Source organism: Hoplias malabaricus, chromosome X1, assembly GCF_029633855.1.
Source record: "Hoplias malabaricus isolate fHopMal1 chromosome X1, fHopMal1.hap1, whole genome shotgun sequence".
NCBI lineage: Eukaryota > Metazoa > Chordata > Actinopteri > Characiformes > Erythrinidae > Hoplias > Hoplias malabaricus.
In genome coordinates, this window is record NC_089818.1 from 11853436 (window position 1) to 11865696 (window position 12261).

General features: G+C 42.8%; 1 protein-coding gene across 2 annotated transcripts; it reads right to left on the reverse strand.

The window, feature by feature from the left end:
- Positions 1-5634: 5634 nt before the first annotated feature.
- LOC136675779 (angiopoietin-related protein 4-like) lies at positions 5635-11158 on the reverse strand. Of its 2 annotated transcripts, none has more exons than XM_066652529.1 (7): positions 10615-11158; positions 9523-9633; positions 9165-9249; positions 7772-7885; positions 7193-7288; positions 6584-6859; positions 5635-6504 (listed from the first exon to the last, which is right to left on the reverse strand). In XM_066652529.1, exons 1-7 carry the CDS (start codon positions 11104-11106, stop codon positions 6323-6325), a joined length of 1356 nt encoding a protein of 451 aa, XP_066508626.1. In that variant the 5' UTR covers positions 11107-11158; the 3' UTR covers positions 5635-6322. The 2 variants fall into 2 exon arrangements, with proteins under 2 accessions (XP_066508626.1, XP_066508625.1); XM_066652528.1 differs by having other exon boundaries at positions 7193-7291.
- Positions 11159-12261: the final 1103 nt, after the last annotated feature.

A 12261-nucleotide genomic window follows, 5' to 3' on the forward strand; every position in this document is an offset into this window, starting at 1 on the left:
AGACATAAGCCAGAAGCCATATCATCATTAGATAAGACAGCAAAAGCACTGGTGACTGCAGGTGTGCTGGAACCATGCTGTTCCCAATGGAACACTTCCATATTACATGGGTCAGTATAGGATGGCGCATGATCTCAGAGCAATAAATTCAGCATTAGCTACACAGACTATTCCTGTCCCCAATCCATACACGGCACTTTCGGATTTAAGCCCAGATATGAAATGGTTCACATGCATTGATTTGGCAAATGCATTTTTTTGTGTACCTTTAGACCCGGCCTGCAGAGACATATGTGCTTTCACGCACAGGGGCCAGCAGTACAGGTATACTAGACTTCCACAGGGGTTTGCGTTATCCCCGGGACTTTTCAATCAGGCTTTAAGAAGAAGTCTCGAGAATTGCCAGTTACCTATAGGTTCTATTCTTATCCAATATGTGGATGATTTACTGATTGCCGCAGACACCACAGAGACCTGTTTAACAGCCACCCGTGCGGTCCTTTAATGTTTGGCAGCCGCTTGGTTTAAGGTCTCTAGGTCAAAATTACAGTGTTGTAGATCCAGAGTTACTTTTCTAGGCCGGATTGTCACACAAGGATCGACAGGTATATCAGCTACACATAGGTCATCCATTTCTAGCCACTGAGACTGCTAGAAGCAGCCATACATAAGCCTAAGCGAGTTGCCATTGTAAAGTGCAGAGGTCACCAGAAGGGGGACACATTGGTGAGTAGGGGAAATGAAGCAGCAGACAAGGCAGCGAAAAAAGCAGCAGGGTATACAGAACCCAATACTATGATGGTATTAGACTTTAGCGTCCCATGGGAACCCATTCCCACGGGAACACAACTCAGACAAATACAGGACCAGGCTAGTCCAGAAGAAAAATCAATGTGGGTAAATCAGGAAGCACGTAGTGGAAGGACTATGGATGAACAAGGACAATCAGTACGTACTACCTATGTCCTTAGCTAGAAGTGTGTTGGAAGAAGCACACACCATGGCACATGTAGAAAGGAGACAAATGATGGAAAATCTTAAACAGTGGTGGCATCCATTTATGCGATCATTAGTGTCTGATTTCCTAGCTAACTGTAACATTTGCCTCATTTATAACACAGGGAAGGTTTCCACGGCCATTAACCCACGGGGAAGAAATTCAGATTGATTATACAGATATGATCGATCCTATACGCAAATATAAGTACCTTCTAGTGGTAGTAGATAGGTATTCAGGGTGGGTCGAGGCAATCCCCACTATTAAGGAGGATGCCAAATCAGTTGATCAACCACTGGATCCCTCAACATGGGTTTCCTAAAAAGATTCACTCCGATAATGGAACTCATTTTACTAGTAAGGCACTGCAGTGGGTAGAACAATCACTAGGATTGAAACATAGCTATGGTTGTGTGTACCATCACAAGGTCAGGTGGAGAGGATGAATCAAACTTTGAAGACCAAATTAGCAAAAATCAAACTGGCCACGGGCATGAATTGGCTTGATGCCCTTCCAATTGTTTTAATTAGTGTCCGTAGTTCAGTGAACAGAAATACAGGGTTCACTCCTTTTGAATTAGTGAGGGGCATCCCTTTTCCAGGCCCCTCCACCGCGCTTGCGTCCCCCCAGAAACTATCTCAAGCAGAGTACCGACAGTTATATGAAGAACTGAAAGCTGTTTGTAAAGATTTCTCTATACAGGTGCAGGAAAAGAGAGAAGGAGAAGAACCGGAGGAGAAGGATTCAGAAGTGGCAGTCTCACCCTGGGTGCTCCTGAAGGTCATTAAGCAGAAGTGGTGCGAACCTCGCTGGACAGGGCCTTATCAGGTGATGGAGAGAACCAGCTACGCAGTCCGGCTGAGGGGTAAAGGTTCACAATGGTACCACCTCACACAGTGCGGAGCTGCACCGGCACCCAATATCAAATATTCACTGAAGGAAAACAACACTTCAGAAGAGGCAGATCAGGTAGCCTCAACCAACATAGGGGCAGAATAATCCCCTGAGGCAGGAGCACAACAAGGGCAGTCTACCCTTGCTCACAGCACCGACCTGCTCACCATAAGAAGACAGAAGACTTTACACCGTTACACATACACATATAGGGCAATAAAACCATTTAGAAAAGAAGTGGTGTGTAGGACTGAGGTTGTCTCTCCCTTAAAAAGGGGGTGGTGTAAATGCCTGCTATCACCACTGATTCACACAGTATATGTGTAATGTTGACCTGTCATTAGGACAGGTCAAAAGGGGGAATTGTGGGAAATGATTCAGTAATCATTATATTTTTCAGCTAGCTTGATACTTTTATTATTTTTAAGAAACAGTATTAACTTTATGATCTGCGCAACAGGGCAACAGGAAAAGGTGTGTGTGAAGGGGGTGTGTGATTAACTGCTTGAACTCAGCAGTAAACAACAGGGTCTTCTAGTAGAGAGGTCACTAGGTTATTGGAAAGCCTTAGCAACACCCTAGCAACGACTGACTTATCTGGGAGCCAATCAGGATGAAGCATATACCTAGGGGGAAGGACTACCATTATTATAATACAGGGAGTCAGAGGTCACTTAGGCAGAGAACAGACCAGCTAAGGGAGAAGAAGCATGCTGTACTGTTCTTCCCAGAATTCTGTATAATAAACTGTTTTGATTGTTCACTCAAACTCTGTGTTAACCTCTTCTGTTCCAATTATTTGCATCAACAAACACGCAGGACAGTTTTGTCCACAAAGGATATCAGCATATAAAGTAAATAAAGATAAATCTTCATTAATGTTACTCAACTCAAAAGAAAGAAACTGTGCCGGGAATTGTTTCCAACTCAAAAAGGTAGACTGTGTCACATATTTGGGTATTAGGTTAGTACCATGTATAAACGACATTGTCGGGGTCAATTTCAACCCCATGCTAGACTCGATTACTTCCTCTATAGATAGATGGAACCACATGCCCTTATCGCTTATAGCAAGAATTAATGTCCTTAAATTAAATTAAATGCCCAAACTTCTGTATTTGTTCCAGAATATCCCACTGCCACCTCCTACCAACCTATTTCCATCCCTAAAGAATATTTTCACACGTTTCCTGTGGAATAATAGGTGACCGAGGCTACGTTTATCTCTTCTGTACCTTCCATATGATAGAGGAGGCTTCAGGTGCCTCCAGTTGCCCTGTGGCAAGGACTGGCGCACCCTCCAGGGTGTATTCTTGCCTTGCGCCCAATGATTCCAGGTAGGCCCTGGACTCACCGCGACCCTGAACTGGATAAGCATCCATCCATCCATCCATCCATTATCTGTAACCGCTTATCCAATTTAGGGTCGCGGGGGGTCCAGAGCCTACCTGGAATCATTGGGCGCAAGGCGGGAATACACCCTGGAGGGGACGCCAGTCCTTCACAGGGCAACACAGACACACACACATTCACTCACACCTACGGACACTTTCGAGTCGCCAATCCACCTGCAACGTGTGTTTTTGGACTTTGGGAGGAAACCGGAGCACCCGGAGGAAACCCACACGGACACGGGGAGAACACACCAACTCCTCACAGACAGTCACCCGGAGCGGGAATCGAACCCACAACCTCCAGGCCCCTGGAGCTGTGTGACTGCGACACTACCTGCTGCGCCATCGTGCCGCCACTGGATAAGCAGTTACAGATAATGAATGAATGAATGAATGTATTACTTTACGGATAAGTCCCTCCCACCTTGGATGAATATTGAAAATTGTTCTGTCCCTCTTCCTCTCCCACAGTACATATACTCAACAACAGCCAAAATGTTGAAAAAAAAGACAAAAAAACCCTATAGTCAAAGATATGATTTCAATTTGGTTCCAAGTTAAAAGGTATTTAGGCAAACCCTTCTCTCTGTCACGCTACAGCCCAATATGTGGCAACCATTTTTTCCCTCCAGGCAGGGCAGACCCTGGTTTCAGGAAATGGGCTGAAAATGTCTAAAGATAATAGGAGATTTAATGGCATCAGAGGGTGGGTTTATGGTGTAATTTGAAGAGCTGATCACCAGTTATGATATTCCAAGCAAACATTATTTTAAATATCTACAGGTGAGAAACTTTATCAGATCATCTCAAAATCAGTGTGTGTCAGTCCCCCCTCTGTCCGCTTTGGAAAGTTAAATAAAGAAAGACTGCCTTGGAAAATGAATTATTTCCAAATTATATAGCATGTTAGCAGAGGGATCTTCTGAGTCTTCTTTATGCTAACTTAAAGCCTGGAGGGAAGATCTACAGGAGAATTTGTCCTCTGAGGACTGGGAAGAGGCATGTGCTAAAACACAAACACAAACTACCAATACACGCCTCAAAGTACTGCAATATAACTGGCTAATGAGAACATATGTGACACCAGAAAGGCTTAATAAGTATAATGGCGCCATACCCGACTGGTGTATCAGATGTGGAGAGGAAAAGGGAACATTCTTCCATTGTGTCTGTAAATGCAATAAAATTCAACAATTCTGGAGAGAGATTAAATAAGCCTTAGAGACTATACTAGGTATAAAATTAGCTCTTGACCCCAAGCTGTTCATCCTAGGTCTATACTCTGAATCATTGTATGTCCAGGAAAATAATCACTGCCATGGATTTATGGTTACTACTTGCAAAAAGAGTCATACCACTCTCATGGAAGAGTACCAAACTGAAATTCATTAATTGGATTAATGAAATTTCCACAGCTTTACCTATGGAAAAGATAACTTACATTATAAAGGGGAAACTATCACTATTTCAGAACATTTGGGGAATTCACCTGGGCTGACTTTGATAAAATAGAAAAACCTTATTTGTTCTTGTTATGAGTGTTTTTTTTTTTTTTTTGGTCCTGTTTTGGGTTTTTTCCCCCATTGTTTTTTTTTCTTCTCTTTCTTATACAATGTACTTTCAATTAAAAGCTGCTCTAAGTTATCTCATAAATACCTGACTTACAAGGAAAGACAAATTGAAAATGGACAATAATTTTGTTGCCCTTGATGTTTCCTTTGATGTGAGAGCATGCATGTTTCTGTATACTATTGGAGTAAGTAGTAAAATACTATTAAGTAGTAAAATTTTTTTGAGGTCATTTGGTGTACCACCACGGCGGCACGGTGGCGCAGCAGGTAGTGTCGCAGTCACACAGCTCCAGGAACCTGGAGGTTGTGGGTTCGATTCCCACTCTGGGTGACTGTCTGTGAGGAGTTGGTGTGTTCTCCCCGTACCCGCTTGGGTTTCCTCCGGGTGCTCCGGTTTCCTCCCACAGTCCAAAAACACACGTTGGTAGGTGGATTGGCGACTCAAAAGTGTCCGTAGGTGTGAGTGTGTGAGTGAATGTGTGTGTGTGTCTGTTGCCCTGTGAAGGACTGGCACCCCCTCCAGGGTGTATTCCTGCCTTGCACCCAATGATTTCAGGTAGGCTCTGGACCCACCGCGACCCTGACTTGGATAAGCGGCTAAAGATAATGAATGGTGTACCACCTCTTGCTGCTTCACATACCACTAGTGGTATGTACCAGTTTGAGAACCACTGTATTATAAAAATTCTTCATTACTCCAAGCTCGTGCAAATTCAAACAAACAAGGAAAAGAAATTTTAAAAAATAAGCTTTATTGGCCATTTTTAAGACCAGAAATTTTTCTTTTGCAGAAATAACCACAAATTTTTTTCACATAAATTATAATAAGACAAAACTTAAAATGTACAGGTATTTTACAGAGACATAGAAACTGCTTTGATACATTAGGTTCAGTCAATGTGACCGAGAAAATCTGTCTCCACAGGATTTCAACGTTAATGCTAAATAAAAATATTTAATCTTTTGAAAACTCCTGAACGATGCAGGTTCCAGTAATGATGTGGTTATAGAAAATATTGCTTTATACTGGTGTTAGTATCATTTCTGTCATTAATACTGCAGCTGTGTGTGGATAATGCCTTAAACCATGAACTACTGACATTTTCTGTTTGGTCCATTATTTAAAAACTGGGTTTTGTAAACTATCTTGCTTATGCCATTAGTTGTTAAAGCCTGAGGCCTCAGAAAGATCTTCTTTCAGAAGTTTTTTTTTTTTAAAAACTTCTGCCCGGCTTCGTCCTGACATGCCAGTGGCCTGCATTAATTAAACATGTCTAAACTTGCTGAAGTTTCCTCAGAGTTCACTCAAACTCAGCTCAGAGTTCTAATGAGGACTTTAGAACCAGAGATCGCTGGTTAGAGAACGTCGCAGAGACCTTTAGCACCCATTCATTCTTTTGGCTAACAATGTAGAGCTGGACTCTGGAAGTGTCTGGTAAAGGTCCATCAGAGAACAATGAAAATCTCACTTGCTCTCAGTTTTTGCCGGAGTGATCATCATCATGCTGGATTTTAGCGGATAATAACGACCATGCCAAGTTTTCCAGAAAATTCCCTGTTTCCTCTGGTGCCTCTGTTTGGGAGGAGCACTAACAAAGTACCTTCCGTTCAAGTTGGACTTTCCACAATTACTGAACCACCAGCCGCCTGCAGGAGGAAAAGACACCATTTACACACAGGGTCACACTCGCTTCGGGTCCCTGACACCACATCTTTAAAGCCTTACCTGTGAGCTGCTTGGCGCAGTTGAGGTCACTCTTCTGATCATGGTCTTTGTCCCGAGTGGAAAAGGCCAGGACAGACTCAGAGGACAGAGCACTCTCCAGGTGTCCTGCAGGGGGTGCCATGATCCTCAGAGTAAAATCACTGTCCTCTCCATCCAAACGGAAATGGTACTTCACCATCTGCTGCTCGTCTCTCCAGTCGGTCATTAGAATCTTCAGGATATAAACTTGGCCTTTGGTCAAACTGTAGATTTTTTCCAGACCAAGCCAGAACTCACCTGTTAAAGTTAAAGGTCAACTTGAAGGTAACTGTGTTTCATTCCAAACACCTTTGCTGTTTAATTCTGATTAACTAATTCAATCTCAGGAGATTAAGTCACTTGAAGTGAAGAAATCCTTTAAGTCCATTATAGAAAAGGACTTTACCAAACCTCTTCAGTCAGGCGTGACACAATCCTTTAAACTTAATCACATCATCCTCATTTTACTAATTTCCCATGATTCACAGCACGCTAATGCTATGTGTTAAACATGAAGCTGAGTCTGAATCACATGCAGTTTATTCCTTTCATTGTTTCATAGCTTTAACTGAAACAGAAACAAGCTCCTACCATCCAAATGTCCAAAGCCGTTTCGATACGCATCCCAGAGCTGATCGAAATCGACCGATCCATCCATTCGCCGCTGAATAACTGTCCATCCTCCCTCTGCTCAAAAACACACCACATCCAAAATGTTAAAATCATTCATTCATTGTCTGAAACTGCTTAACCAGTTCAGGGTCAAGGAATCATTGGGCGCAAGGCAGGGACACACCCTGGAGGGGGCACCAGTCCTTCACAGGGTGACAAACACTCACACACACCTATAGACACTTTTGAGTAGCCAATTTATCTACCAACGTGTTTTTGGACCATGGGAGGAAAACAGAACGCCCGGAGGAAACCCACGTGGACACAGGGGAGAACACACCAAGCTCCTCATATACAGTCACCAAGAGCGGGACTTGAACCCACAACCTCCAGGTCCCTGATGCTGTGTGACACTACCTGCTGCACCACCGTGCCACCATGTTAATGTCATGCCAAATGTTAAATAATATTCATCTCCTTCTTTCATTTCACCTCTTTCAACCACTAACTCACTGGTGTGTGTTTGTGTATGTGTGTGTGTGTGTGTGTAGTTTGTACCTGCTGTAATTTCGCAGTAAACCTGCAGTGAGTTGGAGTCAGACGGTTGGACACTGTAGATGCCGCTCGAGCGTTCTCCACTCAGAAACACATTGTAACAGTCAGAACTCAGGGCTAAACACAAACGCACATACAGTGTTTAGTTAGGTTTGGAAACAACAACATACATGTTAATAACATTAACAAAACAAGCCAAAAGTTTGTGTGTGTGTATGTGTTTATGTTTAATATAAATTGATTGGTTTTAATGTCATATGTTTAAAAGTTTGTTTGTCATATGTTTGTTGTTTGTTTGTTGACTTATTTAAATACAGATGTTTTATGATTTATAGTTTTTCAGTTGTATTCAGCAGTGGAGTCCAGCTGAGTATGTTTGGAATTTTATGTAAACACAACCTTTCCCCTAGTTCTCACACAAACTCTCTCTCTTTCTTTCTCTCTCTCTCATACACACACACTCAAACAAACTCCCCAATCCCCCCCTCCCCATCATGCCTCCTTCACGTGCGCAGCAGCTCTGCTCTGACATCACAGTGAGTGATCAGTGTGTGCAGAGTAAGAGAGAGAGAGAGAGAGAATGTGTGTGTGTGTGTGTGTGTGTGTGTGTGTGTGTGTGTGTGTGTGTGTTTGTGTGTGAGAGAGATAAAGAGACAGGTCTGGGGGAAAGGTCATGCATTCCTGGAGGAAATGCTTTTTTTTCTTTGTGACAAAATACAAGCAGAGTTTTGTTGAAAGTGTGTACAAAGTTCACTGTCTGTGGCTAAAAATACCCCCCCCACACACACACACCAACAGGAGAACCCCCTCCACCCCCCACTCCGCCACAGGGTCTCTGTTTTACTCAGAACCTAAGATACTAATCATATTCAGAACACCCTTGTTCCCCTTTCACCGACCTGGACCTGTGCCACGGACGCTGGGCTTCATGCCCAGCTCCAGTGACTCAAAGCTTTCATTTAATTCTGTTTATTCCACATTTTACCCGCTTTTAGAAAAACACACAACTCCCGACTAATTCTTAGCTCTTACCCAGAGTGGTTAACTGTGGTTTTAGCTAGATGTTTAAACCAGGAACATGTCTTTTTACAGAAGAAAAAATGTAAGTATGAATGTAAAATAACAAAACAAATTATCTTTATAATATTGATTATTTTGATTATGAATAGGACATTGATAGTAATCATGTTTCTCCAGGTGTTTGAAATCTTTGCTGTTTGTAAAACTCTCAGTCCTATTTTGTCTTTAAAACAAACCTCTTTGTGCAGAAGTGGACAGTAATCTAGAACCCATTGGAACATCTTGCTCTGTGTTTCCCTCCTTTGTGTTTCTCTGCTTCTCTGTCTGGTTGAGTGTGAGATGTGTTTTTGTTAAGTGTGGGCTGAGTCAGTCTCACCTTGTGGAGAATCTCTCTGTTCTGTGTTTCTGTTCAGAGTTTCATCATCTGTTTGGAGAAATCTGTGCTCATTTCGTGAATTAATCTAAAAACGAAGAACAGACAGAGGTCAGAATCAATCAGGGTTAATGATCAGCATTATTAGAATTTTCTATCAGGGTTATCGATCAGCATTATCAATCAGGGTTATTGATCAGCATAATCTATCTGTTTTATTGGTCAATAATATCTGTATGGGATATTGATCAGTATTTTCAACATGCTTTTTGTTCATCATTATCAATTATTTCTATTGATCAGCATTATCAATTAACCCCTTTGATGACTGATAGCGTCTGAGTCATGACCTTATTCTCACCTGGTTCTGAAGAGTCCGCAGGCGAATGTTTTGTTTGTCCAATTTTTCTTGTTGTTGTTTAATTTGCTCCATGAGTTCATCGATCCTCTGATTCTGAGCCTCCAGCATCCACTAAAAACAATACAAATATCCAATCATTAATAAAGGTGCCCAAACCTCCATTACATTTCTATAATATCAGATCCAGCTGTTAAGGTGCAGAATTCTGAGTTGATATAACAGTGTTATTACTGATGAGTTAATATTATAATATTGGTATTATTTATAATTATTATTGCTGTTTAAGTTTGTAGGTTAAGGTAAATCTTATTTTGTTCCTGATGCATATCAAGTATAGATCAAACCCTAACGAACAAATTGAACATAAACTTTTATCTTTAGAAACTACAAAAACCCTGTGGTGACTCAGTAAGTGGTTCCGATCTCAGGCAAAGGGTTTAGATCGGTCTGTGGACATGATCAAGCTGTGGACAGTCTCCCAGGACAGATGGACACAGACGAAGATTAATATTACATATTAAAGAGCAAAAAGATTTTAAAAAAGGTTTAACAGTTATAAATGTGTAATATCAGGAAACAAAGTAATAATGTTTGATCCCTGACTGATGGTCTGGACTCTGACTCGGTTCTCTTCTCTTACAAAAACTTAACAAACGAAAGCAAACAATCAGAAATGTCAAGGTCCGGGGTCCTCCTGGAGTGGTTAGTGCTAAAGTGTGAGCATTTAAAATTCTAAATGAATAAACAGCAACACCAAGAACACATCATCAAAAGCAACATCAAATCTACCACAGCTCTGAAAGTGGAACCGTCGTCTGAATCCTGTGAACCGGAATCAGACACCGGGCTTTGGGGTCGGTTCAGTTCTGGCACAGGACGGGACAGATGTTCTTTTGTGCTGCACGTACAACACGCCTAACAGCTGCAGCCCCATTATCATTAATAACACATTCATAACACGTCTTTACTATTATTACAGTTATTAACTTCACCTGTCAAACACAGACAGGACCTCCTGCGTTAGTGGAATCAGTTTAGAACCGAATTAAACATAGTCGGAACCAGTTAAACCCAGCTCGGTTCTGATGATACCTGGACGACGCGGATGTCGCTGTAATTCCCGGCAGCGTTCAGTCCCTCGCCCTGAATCAGTCCGTCCACTTTCTCCTCCAGTCTGCTCATCCTCTCGTGGACGTTCTGCTTGTCTACCAGCAGTACCTCTGTTCTCTCCTGAATGACTTTAGAGACGTTGTGAATCTGAGACTCGCGCTCTTCAAGGTTCTGAGTTTTTAATTTCAGAAGCTCGTTGTTCTCCTGCAGACGCTGCGTCATTCGAGACGCTTCGGACACGGAGCTGTTCATCAGCCTCAGCTTCACAAACACGTCCCTCATTTGGCCCTTGGTCTTGTCCACGTGCTCTTTCAGACCCTGTCCGAGTTGCAGGAGACCATGTGCCAAGACATTCACATCATCCCACGCCGCAAACTGGACCCGCTTCCCTTTTCGCTCGGATGTACTCTCGAACGGGAAACTGAGCGCGGAGCTCAGCGCCAGACACGCGCACATGACCTGCAGTAGCTGCATGTCCACTTGTTCTGACGGCCTCTCTGTCTGTCTGTCTGCTCTTTCTGTCTCAATTTCTCTCCAGGATCAAAGCGTGTAGCGAAGCACGCCGTATTTATATTCTCCCAGCGCGCTTCGGACGCTCTGGTTGGACGTTGTAATTTGATGCTCTGATTGGACGCTGGGTTTCCACTCAGGTCTCTCTGTGTGGTGGGGGCGGACCCCGGCGCTGGGAACAAGCTGTGGCTGTAGCGAAGGGAGAATTCCTGAAGAAAGATCCCTTCTAAAGGCAGTGATTTCGGACTCCGGTCTGTGTCGGAACGGACGAGGAAAACGTGCCACGAGGAAAAAGTGGGCGGGGTAGGGGAGGTGGTGGTGCGGAGTGTTTGGTTGGGGTGGGGGGAAGTAAGGGAAAGGTCAGAGAAGAGCGGTGTCTCTGTTCCTGTCTAACTGTCTGTCTTACCCTCCCCGTCTCTCTCTCTCTCTCTCTCTCTCTCTCTCTCTCTCTCTCTCTCTCTCTCTCTCTCTCTCTCTCTCTCTCTTTCAGTCAAGTTCAGTTCAGTGGTGCTTTATTGGCATGAATGTAGTGAGATACACTGTTGCCAAAGCAATTAACAAAGAACAAAAAATGAACATTTCAAAGAAATTAGGGGTGGGTCACAAATAATCACAAAAAAAGATATCACAGATTGTTTACAAGATTAATTATGATCAACAAAGAAGGAAAAAGAAAACAAAGAAGCAACCCCAGTAAACAAGGAACGTCCCTGGACGTTCAAAATAGGTCTAAAAGTAGTCTGTCCGTCAAGGACATATTTTAAACGTCAATGGACGTCTTAATCCATCTTAATAAGTTAGTTAAGTGGTGAGCAATCAATAACGTCAGTGGACGTCCAAAATGCGTATTATACTAGTAATTTATTTCGGGACCAATTAATAACGTCTGTGGACGTCCAAAATACGTCTAATAGTCGTCTTTTCAATGTCTGTGTTTGGACGTCTTTACAACTTTAAAAACATTTTCAACCTTAAGAGAACGTTGATTAGACGGCAGTCATTACGTTATTTCAACGTTGAATCAACGGCTAAATGTTTACTGGGACAGGCTGCTACATAACGTGCAGCGAATGTGATTAGTCCCCTCCTCTCCCTCCAGGAGGAAGGGCAGTTTCTGTG